Below are 14,383 nucleotides of genomic sequence, written 5' to 3'. Positions count from 1 at the left end.
AACCCAGTTACTCTAGGCCTGTGCAACTCCATCCCAAACTCCTGCTGGCCTTTTGCCATCTGAGCAGAAGGCAGAGGTGTCTGCAAATGGGTAGATATCCAGTTCAGAAGCAAAGGAAAAGACAGGCCCATGAGCCATGCCTGACTTCATGTAAAAGGCAGGCAGGAGATTGGGGGACGTTAGGAAGCAAGGCCAGAAACCTAACAAAGGTGTTATGGGGAAGGGTAAAAAAAGTGTGTGCAGGTGTGTGGGTGGGCTGGTGCTGTTTGGGGAAAAATGCATCATGCAAGGATAGTCTTCAAGAGAGTTGGGATTGGAAGTGGATCTTTGTTGATGTGCATTTTGGGGGCAAACCGGTTTTGCGGCTGAGCAAAATGCCCCCACCCCCCGGATAAGAATGTGGAGCAACTTTGGCAAAGGGACGGGTCCAGAGTTCTGAAGGTAATATTCGCCACGGAGATCCACGCTGACATCATTTGCACAAAAGCCTGAACAAGGAGTTCATGAAGAGCGCTTCAGGGGCTTGGAGGCCGACCTTAGGTGCCTAAGATAATTTGAGTAGAAACACGGGTGGTTCAATAACGGTGCCGTTTGCACTGACGTGTATGAGGAAGTCCACCAGCGCAAGGGGTTGTGTGCGTTGGATGGTGCACGCTTCAGGTTCTGGACTGGGACAGAGGCTTTCAGGATCAGGGCCCCCAGCATGTTGTTCTCTTACCTGTGGACCTTGTTCTGTGGTTGGGTCAAAAGGACTCCCAACCACCCTCCTCTTGGCACGATCCACGCTCCTTCGGACAAACTCGTCATAGATCGACTCTTCCACGTAGATCCGTGAGCCGGCTGTGCAGCACTGGCCTTGGTTGAAGAAGACCCCTTGGTGAGCCTGTTCCACTGCGTAGTCCACTGCAAAACCAAGAAGACCACTCGCTAAGGGTCTTTCCTCACACATCTGAGGCTCTTGGGCTCGACGTCACACACATATTCTGTGCCGCAAATGACGCCGGGAAACTTCAAAAGGAAAAAAGCAACCCACCCTCCCCACCCATCCCAGCATTGTTGGGGGGTGGGAATTTCAAAAGATCAAAACATCCCAACACATGTTATTTGTGCCTGTCGCCATTATTGGGGATGATTCACTTTGCTTTTACGTAGGGATTCCTGTAAGAACAGGGCAGAGATCAAAAGTTTTTTTAGGGCCTGAGGAGGGCCAGAAGGGAAGCTGAAGACACACTGCAGGAGGGGATTAATAATTGGTTACGACAACAATGGATTAATTAAAATGGGTGCTGCGTCATCCAGGCTGTGTAAAATCATAAAAATCGCAGGCGCAACACAGACCATGTTGCATTGTACAAATGCGAACCCGGTAGCATAGAAATCAACAGCTTTTGTCCAAATATGGTTGTTTTGATGTGGTTTATAACTGTTTTGTATGGTTTTTCTCTTGTATGCTTCCTTGGGAGGGTTCCACTCTTAAATGTTGCCTAGAAATACATACCGGAACACAATTGGGGTGCTTAGCACTCAACCACAAAAACTCACATTTGAAGTGAAAAATAAACAAACATTTTTATATATTTCTACTGTGGGTGAGTCATAGGCCTTAGCTAGACCTAAGGTTTATCCCGGGATCGTCCTGGGATCGTCCCTGCCTGCTCCCGGGATCTCCTGTGTGTCATTTACATGAACAGGGATGACACCGGGACGATCCCGGGATAAACCTTAGGTCTAGCTAAGGCCATATTTACATCAATCCTACATATGCTGTCTGAGGATACTATTATATAATGTTCATAATGCTCTTCTTGTTGATACACAACCTTTGACGCATAAAAATAAATCCAACAGGGCAGAAGCCTCCAATGTGTAGGTAAATAAAAAAAAAGTTCAAGCTAGAATAATATACAATGTACAATTGTATACAATATACAATTAAATAACAATAACAGCATTTTACAGAACAGCATGTGGATATTTTTTTAAAATACAATATTGTACCACCCAACAAGTTCAATAATCTAGGCATCTAAGTAAAAAGTAGACAGGTGTCCGGTACAGTGCCAGTTTCGAGATATTTTTGTCAGTTGGATGCTTATTCATAGAAGGAGCCGTGGCTGCATGTTTGGGGTGAAGCCCTCCCAACGGCACATATCAACAAGAAGAGCGTATCTTTTTGTATGCCTGATTATGAACATTATATAATAGTATCCTCAGATAGCATATGTAGGATTGATGTAAATGTGACTCACCCACAGTAGAAATACATAAAAACTAGCTGTACCCGGCGTAACATACGCCGTTGTAGGATATCTTAAAGTTTATTAATTAAATATCATCACGGGGGCGCGGGCTGCTCGGAGGCCGCCGATACAGCGCCGTCTGGCAGACCTGGGGGGCAGGGAGGTTGGGGGGAGGGAGAGCAGGTGTCCCCTCTCCCCGGAGTTCCTGTCAGCATTGGGCCACCCTCCCAGCTCGCATGAGATTAGGCCGGGGCCCCAGCCGTGCCTCGCTCATGCTCCAGACTGTGGCGCTACCCCCTTCGTGGGGGTGGGTGGGACCGAAGAGGCAGAAAGGGGGGTAGGATTACCTTGGAAAGCCCGGAGGAGTCGGGCAAGGGGCTTAGCAACCTGTATCAGCTGACGTTAAACGTTGTTATTGTTGCTTAGCAACCTGTATCAGCTGAAGCCTGTACGGAAACATACCTAAGTGTTTTATATATATAGGTGTTGGTTTATCGTTCACTTCAAATGTGAGTTTTTGTGGTTGAGTGCTAAGCACCCAATTGTGTTCCGTTATTATCAGTTTATTGTAGAAATACATACCTACATAAATAAAAATGAGCACTGCGCCTTTCGCCTAGAGACACACTCGGACACCGAAGCAATGTAAGATCCCTCACAAAAAATACAAGTTGTGTCTGCCTGGCAATGATCAGAACTCACCAAGAACAGACCAAGAACAGAAAGGAACATCAACCACGACCATCACTGTCAGTTGTCCTATTCTGATTTTATTAATTTTGGCTCTTTTATTATTGTATGGGATTCTATCATGTGAGCCACCTCGGGAGGGCTGTTTGCCCTTAAGTCGATATTTTAAATAAAACAAACACACCAACAAATAATGTCAGCAAAGCTGGAGCTTCATTATGGGAAAGCTAAGCTTGCAAAAGCTCCGAATGGGGTGAGTTGCTCCATTCTTCTAAAACAAACGCGTCACCTTTCTAAGCGCTCTGCTTCAACTGCCACCTTCATTTTTGGGTGGACGCTTCAACAGACGCATTTGCACCCAATTGCCAAAAGATTTCATCAACTCAGTTGCTCAGTTTCCCTTGGCCGGAGAAGCCAACCATTTTAGGAGGACTGGAGACATTCAAAAAGAAAAGAAAAGAAAAGCATTGTGCATATGAAGGTCATACTGGATCATGGCTTCTGCTGAAGGTGGCGCTTGCTGGTAAAACTGAACTGGGGGTTAATACTAACATGTTAAGAATTCTGTCCAAGCAGTCACCAGTTTGGATGGGTTCAGAGGTTTACACTTCACCATCCAGACATGGATGTTAAAACAAAATCCCAGTATTGTGATGAAATCCTTTTTTGTGAACCGCCCAAGGAGCTTCAGCTATTGGGCAGTATAAAAATGCAATAAATAAATAAATAAATAAATATGCATGACTGAATGGTTTAGATGGAAAATACTCTCAGTGATGTCCTGGCTTCATGGGGCTAAACATGCCCAGTTGTTTCAGCCCTATGAAGAGAGACTGTAAATTGCCCAGAGAGCTTTGGCTATGGGGCAGTATATAAATGTAATAAAATAAGTAAAATAAATAAATAATAAGAATAAAAAACTGGGAATGTTTAGCTTGGAGAAGAGAAGATTAAGTGGAGACATGATAGCACTCTTCAAATACTTGAAAGGTTGTCACACAGAGGAGGGCCAGGATCTCTTCTCGATCCTCCCAGAGTGCAGGACACGGAATAACGGGCTCAAGTTAAAGGAAGCCAGATTCCAGCTGGACGTCAGGAAAAACTTCCTGACTGTTAGAGCAGTAGGACAATGGAACCAGTTACCTAGGGAGGTTGTGGGCTCTCCCACGCTAGAGGCATTCAAGAGGCAGCTGGACAAGCATCTGTCAGGGATGCTTTAAGGTGGATTCCTGCTTTGAGCAGGGGGTTGGACTCGATAGACTTAGAGGCCCTGTCCAACTCTACTATTCTATGATTCTATGAAAGGTGTTCTTAAGACAAAAACAACACCACGGACTGAGCACAACAGCAAATCAAGGAAAAACCAGTGAGCAGGCAACTTACAATCTGCATCTGCAAATATAATATTGGGGCTCTTCCCTCCCAGTTCCAGAGTCACCCTCTTCAAGTTACTTCTTCCAGCTGCTTCTTGGATCAGCTTCCCAACCTGAAAGGATGAAGGAGAAAGAGTTTCCACACACGCAACGGAGTCCTCACACAGCTCACAGCAACAGCCAGCTCAGCGCATCAGCGGGGTGCAATTTATTAAAGCGTCGAGGAATCCCCAGGCAAGGCTGACGTGAGAAACAGGAGAATTCTAGTCAAGGGGTGGGGTGGGGTGGCAAAAAAGGAACGGAAGCCCTCAAGAGGACGTCCACACAGCCCCCAGACACCCCTGCCTGTCCACACGGTACATGTAGTGGCGTGTCACTGGCCCACGCAGCCTATGTGGTGCTACTGGCGGTCAAAAGCCACGACCAATTAGTGACCAGTGAGCATTTTGTTTGGTTCAGTTTTTGCCAAGAGCATACCAACATTCCCAGGTTTTGAAATTTCAGACTTGAGATTTAAACCATTCAAATGTGGAAGAAGCCACAATGGCCAGATCCATCCAGTCCCAGAGCACTGAGTGCTTAGCTCTTTATTTTATTTATTATTGCATTTATATCCTGCCTTTTTTCCTCTAAGGAACCCAAGGCAGCGTACATAATCCTCCTCCACCTCTCCATTTTTTCTTCACAACAACAACCCTGTGAGGTAGGTTGGGCTGAGAGTCTGTGACTGGCCCAAAGTCACCCAGTGGGTGTCCGTGGCCAAGTGGGGGCTAGAACCCAGATCTCTCGACTCCCAGTCCAAAACTTTAGCCACTACACCGCACTGGCTCTTTTAAGTCTGGGGTTCAACCCCTGTGTATTTGGCCACGTTTGTGGCACTGAGTTAGGGTCACTCGCCATTACTTCTTTCTCACAGGCTCCTCATCCAGAGGGAGGGGCAGGTAAATAAATTTATTATTATTATTATTATTATTATTATTATTATTATTATTATTATTAAGCAGCTGTACATCAGGTGTAATTATGCTGGGAATAATTACACTTCCTGACTTTGGCCATTGCAGATGGGCGAGAATTTTGATTTGTTTGTCTTTGGATAAGAGTTTACCAAAGTTTGCAATTTTTTTTACAACTTTTTTTCCACATCTGGGACGGAAAGAACTTGAGATTTAGAAAATGTGAATGCAGGAGAAGGCGAAATCGACAGATTTGTCCGTCCTTGTGATCAATTCCCTATAAGACAGATGGCCCCATATGCAGAATATGACACTTTGAAAACGGCTTGAAAGCTGTCTATGGAGTGTGTCCTGGGCCCCAACAGTTGCCACTACTGTTATAAAACGTTTTAAAGCAATAGCGACATTTTGGCCCTGGAGCCAGGAAAACAAAATGGCACCCGCGAACACATCAATCAACATGCAGTCCTCTGGCCCCATATGTGAGCCTCACTCACAGCCGGAAGAGCTGCACAAGAGCCGCACCACCCGTAGGCAGCTCCCGTGCCTTGGAACGAAGCTTATGCTGGGCGTTTGCAAGGAGGGTGGCCTGCCCCCATAGCTCCCACCTCTCTGTCGTCCACTCAGCCAGACTTAATAGCACCCACATCCCCTGCTCTTTGGTGCGGCACAGAAATATTTCAGTAAACACTTCGATGAATGTTTAAGAAGCATCTGTTGTGGGGGTTGCTAATATAGTGTCCTGCACCCACAGTGGTGTGTCCTAGGGTTCAAACACCTCCAGTGCCATTTCATGGCAGCCTGGAGAATAGCTACCAGGCAGCACGTAGCCTGGGTTTGGCCTGATATATGAATATCTTGTTGCAATTTTCAAAGCGGCCAACACTTGGGAAAAACCCAAAGGGGAGATTTGTACTCCTCACCCTGATATTCAAATCCCCATCTCACCTTACCCCACCCAGTTTTATCTCTTGTACAAAAAGTGAAAGACAGGGAAACTAGGAGAAAAAGTGACCAACAGACAGGGCCGTTGGTCTGTACTAATCCCCAGGGGGAGTGATATGACTCTCTCTCTCTCTCTCCTTCTTGCCTGGTGTTTGCCTCCCCAGATAAGAGGAGTTAACTAGGGAAGCTGAGGATTAGGCAGGCAATCTCCAGTGTCCATCGGTCTATCACATTAAGAACTCCCTAACAGATACCGCCACTGACATTAGTGTTGATTGAATCTTCTACTCTATGTAACTTCTTGCTTTTGTAGTTTCCATTTATATCTGTATTTGTACAACAAGCCTCGGCTTATGGAGTTGGGTCTGAGACGTTTAGAGTTTGGAGGCAGCAAACCAAAATGCCTTCCTCAACCCCAACCATCACCCCCCCCCCAAAAAAAAACACCACTGTGGCAAAACCAGAACAATAAATGCAAGAACTCTCAGTTTGCCGGCCCCCCAAAATCTGCAACCTCAATCTGCAAACTATTCATTTTTTAGTTATAATATCTCTCCCATCATTTTTTCACTCACAAAGCCCTCAAGGCAACATACGACAAAATCTCAATCTATCGCCGTTCAGCGCACAGAAAAAGCCTCAATGATCTAAAGCCAGCGGACAGCGTTGCAATGATCTGAACGTGCAGCAAACTCAACAGACTCCGGGAAAACAAGCTTGGCAAAGAGGGAGGCTTTCACCAGGACTCAGAGATGGTATCAAGAGGAAGCTAATCTAATACTTTCCCGACAGAGGGAGTTTTACAGAGCGGGTGCAAAAGCAGAGAAAGAAAGACCTGATCCCCACCAGATTCTCTGTTCTGAGTCAAGGGAGTCAGTCAAGGGATTAGCACAGTAAAGGAAGAAAAGCAGATCAAAGCCTCTCCCGTTAAGCTCAATGAACCCGGGGTCCTCCCATGAAGCTGATTGGTGGGAGATTCAGGACAAATAAAAGGAAGGACTTCTTCACACAGTGTATAGTTTAACTATGGAACTCACTACCACAAGATGTCGTGATGGCCACCAATTTGGATGGCTTTCAAAGGGGGTTGCATAAATTCCTGGAGGAGAAGGCGAGCCATGGCTACTAGCCCTGATGGTTATGTGCTACCTCCAGTATCTGAGGAAGTAAACATGTGTGCACCAATTGCTGGGGAACATGGGTGGGAGGGTGATGAGACTTGATTCTCATCAAGTCTCTCGGCTTCTCTGACATATACTTTTTGCATTTTCAGCATATATTTCGTATTTCCAATCTATATTTGTTTCAACATATATGTGCTTTTTGCATAATGTGTCATTTTTTAAAAATGTAGATTTTAAAGCTCTGTTTGAGTCACGGGCAGTAGGGTTTCTTTTCCCCCTTTGTTTTCTCAATTGCTAAATCATAATTCAATTAATTTGTGCAAGTTCATTGGGTCAGGCTGGTCAAAAAGACCCTACTTGTTCTCTACGGTTATTCATATTCTTCATTTGATCTGGTTTGCTTTTAATTCTGTTTTGGATTGTGGTGAGCAGCCTCTGGGGTGTGGTGGGGTGGGGTGGGGTGGGGGCTGTTTTGTGGCTGAAAGGAAGGTTATAACATTAAAATAAAGAAATCAAATGCAAACGCTCACACCAGTCACTTCTTGCAGGTATTGCAACATTCTCCAACGACTCTGTCAATCCCTGAATTGCCCATGTGAAACACACCACGGCTATCCAAGCATCTCAGGAGGGGGCTGTTTGCTGTACAAACACCATGAGCCACTAGAGTTTGGCTTGGAGAAAAGTCCACTGTGATCGTCAGTTCTTGCCACACACTCGGAGAACCAGCTGAGCCAACACGGGGCACGTACAAGCCACTGCCCTGCAGGATGAATCCTTGCCATCAGCCCAATCCACAAGGCACTTGCTTGGCAGGGATCAGGCTTCAGCTGAGCACCGAACGGCTACTAGTCCTGATGGCTATGTGCTACCTCCAGTATCAGAGGCAGCAAGGCTGTGAATACCAGTTGCTGGAGAACTTGGGTGGGAGCAGGGATGGATTAAGCCATGCTAAAGCCCTAAGCCATATCAAGATTCATAGGACCCCATACCATAAAAATTACCAGAAAAAAAGTGCATTACATTAGGTACCACCCAGCATAAGGGCATGCTTGCAGTTAAACAGTGTTAGACAGCCTTTTCTGAAGACAGGTGTAAAAGAACTAATGAAGTTGATTTGAACTGCTACATTGGCTCTGGTTTGTGCTTATCGCCTCCAATACTAAATGTTGTATTGCCACACTTTCTCTGTTTAAAGCAACTCTGCTGTAAGTCACACCACACTTTCCAACGTATTTAAGCCAAAGCGTTTTCATTTTAGTTATCTTACATCTTAGTTATCTCCAATATATTTAGAGGCCCCTCAATGTACGAGGCCTTAAGCCATGGCTTACTTGGCTTGTTCCTAAATCTGCCACTGGGCAGGAGAGTGCTATTGCACTACTACCCTACTTGTGGGTCCTGGTCAACAGCTGATTGGCGACTTGTGAACAGAATGCTGGACTAGATGGACTCCTGGTCTGATCAGGTAAGGCTCTTATGTTCTCTGAGCTCACTGGGCTTATGGATGTATGCATGTGTGTGTGTGACTGAGGCCTGATCTACCCCAAGCAGGATATAGCGGTATGAAAGTGGTATATGTTATGTTTCAATGGGCCCCAACAGTTGTCAGTGCACTTCAATACCGCTATAAAGCAGTAGTGTGGCTCCTGCCTCTTATATACTGCTTTCATACCACTTTTATAGTGCACTATCCTGCTTGGTGTAGATCTGGCCTGAATGTGGGTGAAGAAGACCTCACATGATCTTCAGTTAGGCTTGGATCAAGCCATTTTGGAGCCGGTGGTGAAAAATCCAATGGGCACCTGCTTCCTCTACCGGGAAGTGCTCCAATTATTTCAAAGTTTTGGGAATGTTGCCACCTCATCTGCAGGTTACTAGAAGGATACAGTGTTGCAGTTAGTTAATTCATGGGAATTTTGACCACAGCTCCTGTAGGATCTCCATAGACTATAGTGTGGTTTCCTGTGCTCCTCCCTTTCCTTCCCCCTCTCTCTAATTTCCACCATTGCTGGGAGCACGCATGTTTGCTCTCTTGCTCCTACCCGTGTAATGGAACAGAAAATAGACGGAACCAGCTTTTTGAAACTCTACGCTGTACCTGAATTTATATGCAAGATCATTTGTTAGAACAACCGTTTTTACTTTTATGGTCTCCTTTTATTCTAAGATAATCTTGTGTGTACGTAGGACAAAGGAGCATGTGCAGGAGGACATGTTGGTGGATTGTGCCCTGTGGTCCTTCTGCCACTCTCCAGAATGAACTCCGGCATCTCCCCCTGGCCCTGGCCACCTCTGCTTCCAAGAGGTCATGGCTACGTGTCCTGCCTCTCAACCAAGGGGTTAGGTAGGGTTGCTTCCCACCAACATGTAGCCTAATGCGGAACTGGAGAGTTCCTCTGAGACATCTGGAGAGACACCCAAGGATTTCAGTAAAGATGAGAGAAATTTCCCTCTGGTTGGTTCCCGAAATTTCAGTCCCAGGTAGTCTCAGAGGAGAGAAGACCAGTGACCCTGCCCTGGTCTTCTTACTGGAGGTGGCCAGGCTGCCTGGATCTTGCAACCTGACATGGATCTCACTTAGGAGAGGCCTGCTGAGAAAGGCAGGGTCAGTGGTACTACAGCTGTTAGCTACAAACATTTGCTTAGTGTGAATCAATCTTGGACTCTCCTGTAGTTTGCTTTGATGCTCTTGCCCGGTATCTTGTTGACTAGTGATGAGCTCATGTTTTGTTCAGCTAAAGGCATAAAGAAAACACCCTCCCAAGCAAATCGGACGGACCGTTTCCGTGGGCTTTTGACTGATGTTGTTTAGGGATCTGGATAAATATCTTGGAGAGACACCAACTTCCTCTTCCCCCCCCCAACACCAATCCCACCCCCCCCACCAACTCGCCTGTCAAAAATTGGGAATTTATCCAGCTCACTTGGGCGTGCCTCCTTTGCATTAGCCAGGCCCCTATCATCCCTCCTATTATGCAGGCTGCATTTTATGGTGGGCGGGCGTGAACTTGGACCAAACTTCAATTGTTTCGAGATCGATCTACCGTTCCTGTCTGGAGGATGCGGAGTAGCTGGGGGAGACGTAAATCTCCTCATTATGTGGAAACGACAACATGGTTGTTTTGCAACAGAAGTAAACCGCTAAGCGGCAAAGGCTCACAAAACTATCTAGAATGTCGAAGCTGCAATTAGGGATTTATTTATTTTTTAAAAAAGGGTCTACCCCACTTCACGTCCAAATATAAAACCTGTGATGATGGCCAGAATGCCCACACATGTTACAAATGGCTGGATTCAGCTTTTTCTTCATCATTAACAACGACCCAGCATCCATTTAAACAGTGGAGGAGAAGGCAGGAAGGCAATTAAGCCACCTGGATGATAAAAGCCATGTCATTTTTCCAGGACTCCGGCTCGCTCACACGGCCTCCTCTCGTTTCCCAAGGCAAAGGCAACAACGCAAATGACCTCAGCGGCTGCTTGAGACAAGCATTTTTCGGGCAGGTGCTCACAAAGCAGTGGGGATCACAATCTTCAGAACAGCCGCGCCTGTTCCCCCGTCTCTGCTATTCCCAGCTCCTCTGCGATGTCAACTCCTGTTGCCACAATAAGAAGAGCCTTGAGGCTGGATCAGACCAAGGGTCCATCTAGTCCAGCATTCAACCAGCCAGGAACCCATAAGTAGGACATAGGTGCAACAGCACCCTCCTGCCCATGTTCCCCAGCAACTGGCGTACATAGACATACTGCCTCTGATACTGAATAATAATAATAATAATAATAATAATAATAATAATAATAATAATTTTCTTACCCGCCTCTCTGATTGGATCGAGGCAGGGAACAATAATAAGCATAAAATACTGATTAAAAACATAGAACCATAGAATCATAGAATAGCAGAGTTGGAAGGGGGCTACAAGGCCATCGAGTCCAACCCCCTGCTCAATGCAGGAATCCACCCTAAAGCAACCCCGACAGATGCTTGTCCAGCTGCCTCTTGAAGGCCTCTAGTGTGGGAGAGCCCACAACCTCCCTAGGTAACTGATTCCATTGTCGCACTGCTCTAACAGTCAGGAAGTTTTCCTGATGTCCAGCTGGAATCTGGCTTCCTTTAACTTGAGCCCATTATTCCTTTTAAGTATTTTAAGTATTTTAAGTTTAAGAATACATGGTATTCACTGTTTAAAAACATCCTAAAAACATACTAAAATACCCTAAAATTCTACTGGCTAGGCCTGCCGGAAGAGATCAGTCTTGACAGCCTTCTTGAATGCTAAAAGACTATCAAGTTGGCGAGTCTCCTCTGGCAGGCCATTCCCCAGTCTGGGAGCAGCAGAAGAGAAGGTCCTCTGGGTAACAGTTGTCAATCTAGTTTTGGTTGACTGAAGGAGATTCTTCCCAGAGGACCTGAGTGTGCGGGGCGGATTGTACGGAAGAAGGTGATCCCGCAGGTAGCCTGGACCCAAACCATGTAGGGCTTTAAAGGTGATAACCAACACTTTATACTTCGCCCGGAAACTAATTGGCAGCCAGTGAAGAGATTTTACGACTGGTGTGATGTGGTCACCCCTAGATGCAGCATATAGCCATCAGAACTAGTAGCCATTGATAGCCTTCTCCTCCAGGACCTCCTCCTCCTCCCGAATCACACAAACAAATATTCAAACCTACAAACACACACACAAATATTCAAAATGCTGCTGATCACCAATTCTGCCCCTGCACCTGGAACCATGAGCATTTAAAATATTGGTAGTACCAAAGCGAGAACAGATGATAATACAAAATGAACATGAAACTAGTTCCTCACAGGCAAATGAATTTACATGAGAAACAGGCATTTAATGGCACATAATGGGGCATTTATGCCTTCAACAGGTCTGTCCTTTCATTGAAACTGGTTTTAAGCTGTTTAATTTTTTTGCATGTTTAAATTTTGATGCTGTATTCGCTAGTGAATTTTTATGCAGTATTTTATCTTCTTATGAATTGCTGTAAACCACCCAGAGAGCTTCGGTTGTGGGTCAATATATAAATAAATAAATAATAATAGCACCCAAAGTGGTGGTCAAAAGGGAATTAGGCAAGAAGAGATCCATGCAAGATGTACCCGAAATATTGGTTTACGTAGGCACAGCACCCTTATGCAGGAATGTATAATCCAGAATTACCGTTTTGATTTGATATTACAATTGGAACCTTGATTTTGCACTGTTAATATTGTATTTGGACTATTGATTTGATTCGATATTGCAATTAGAACCTTGATTTTGCACTGTTGAAATTGTAAGCGGACTACTGACATTGTATTTGGATTAATTCTGATGTCAGGATTTAGAAACTAATTGTTAGTATCAATTTTATTGTAGGTATCACACTATGTGCATTTTGTATGTATTAATGTAACATAATGATTGTGGTAAAGGTATATATTTGGTAAATATACATTAAGTGAACTAACAAAAATATCTCACAAGTTAATTTGTGTTCTAAATATTTTAGGAATTTGAACTATACCTCATAGGTCCTTACCTATACTGGACTGCAGAGGGACCACACAGGAGAACACTACCATTTACTGAGTGCAAGATCCCACGGGGTGGAATTTTGGGACTTTGGGGGGGGCAGGGATGCAGAGCGTGATGAACCCTGTTCGTTTCTTCCACTCCTGATGGCTCAGCAATTGAGCAAAAAGAAGCATGGGGTGCAGATCTTAGCTTCTGCCGTTTCCTTCTCCCAAACACAGCATTTGGTCCGGCGCATGGGACGCTAGCCGTTTTGCAGAGCTGTCCCTAATGAGCCATGGCATGAAAAGCCAGTGATGGGGGATTGTGCGCTGAAGTGATCCGTGACGGCAGAGTTTGAGTAAGAAGTCTTACTTTTACCCTGCAGGCTGGGAAAAAACCGTCGGACTGCTGAGCTTCCACCTGTGAGAGGTGAGCCATGAACTGGAAATGGAGGACATCAAAGGCTCTGCAGAGGTCCAACATATGGCCCTCCCCATGGCAGCCATTTTTCTAGGGGGTGGAGGATGATAAAAAAGCCTCCAGGGATCCGAAATTGCAAACGGACACAACCAAATCTCTTTGCCATCAGCACACTGCCGTTTTGTAATAAACTTGGGAAGGTCGCAGACTTTCCTGGAGAAATACATGGGATTAAACAGCTAAAGCTGAGACCCCACTACTCACAATTTCGTTGGAAGCAAACCCTATTGACTTCAGTGGGACCTGCTTTGGGGTAAGCATGCAGAGGATTGGGCGCACCAACTAAATGGTATTCACCGCTGGGCTGTTTGCTTCAACGGGATTTTAAGTTTAAATCAAATTGTCAGTTTTTTTTAGTAAGTATGTACACGGATATTACATTAGAAGAGTTTGCTACTGCATTGTACATATTAATATATATGCACACACAAAATTGTCTATATTAGACAGCTTAAGTTATATAAAATAAGAAGGGAAGGGATACAGTGATGGCCACCAAATTGGATGGCTTTAAAAGGGGGTTGGATACATTCCTGGAGGAGGAGGCTATCCATGGCTACTAGCCCTGATGGTTGTGCGCTACCTCCAGTATTTGAGGCAGTAAGCCTGCGGGCACCAGTTGCTGGGGAACATGGGCGGGAGGGTGCTATTGCTTTGTCAGTCCCTGGTCAACAGCTGGTTGGCCACTGTGTGGGCGGAGTGCTGGACTGGACGGACCCTCAGCCTGATCCAGCATGACACTTCTTATGTTCTTAAGGATGTTGCTTACCCCATCATCATGTTTGCTGATCTGCAGTTTTAGCCCTCCTTTGAGAATTTGTTTTAGTTATTTAGGGTGGAACATAATAAGTATGCTCATGTGTAGTCATAGAAATACAACACACACAACCATAACTTACGTTGAATTGCAATGCATAAATATGGCAAAGAGAGCAGTGTAAAGACGGTAAGAAAGAGATTCTAGCCACCCTGTGACACACCCCTAAATGGTTGGTGAGTAGCAAATAGCAAGCCACACCCGAAAGCCCTCTTGCTCTACGGGCTTTCAGCAGTGGGTTGCTC

At 45.4% G+C, this 14,383-nt stretch overlaps 2 protein-coding genes across 2 annotated transcripts in view; one reads left to right on the top strand and one right to left on the bottom strand.

Annotated features, from left to right (window-relative positions):
- Window positions 1–14,383, top strand: part of POLR2M (RNA polymerase II subunit M) — a 180,242-nt gene that overhangs the window by 55,921 nt on the left and 109,938 nt on the right. The window lies entirely within an intron of this gene.
- The window catches only part of ALDH1A2 (aldehyde dehydrogenase 1 family member A2), a 69,005-nt gene that overhangs the window by 4,515 nt on the left and 50,107 nt on the right, over window positions 1–14,383 (bottom strand). The window contains exons 8-9 of the mRNA XM_063142712.1: window positions 4,314–4,416; window positions 719–903 (exon numbers count right to left, since the gene is read on the bottom strand). Coding sequence (XP_062998782.1) covers window positions 719–903; window positions 4,314–4,416 — 288 coding nt within the window. The remainder of the gene's footprint in view (window positions 1–718; window positions 904–4,313; window positions 4,417–14,383) is intronic.

This window comes from Elgaria multicarinata, chromosome 16 (genome assembly GCF_023053635.1).
Source record: "Elgaria multicarinata webbii isolate HBS135686 ecotype San Diego chromosome 16, rElgMul1.1.pri, whole genome shotgun sequence".
NCBI classification, from domain to species: Eukaryota; Metazoa; Chordata; class Lepidosauria; order Squamata; family Anguidae; genus Elgaria; species Elgaria multicarinata.
This window is presented reverse-complemented; position numbering and strand designations above follow the sequence as displayed.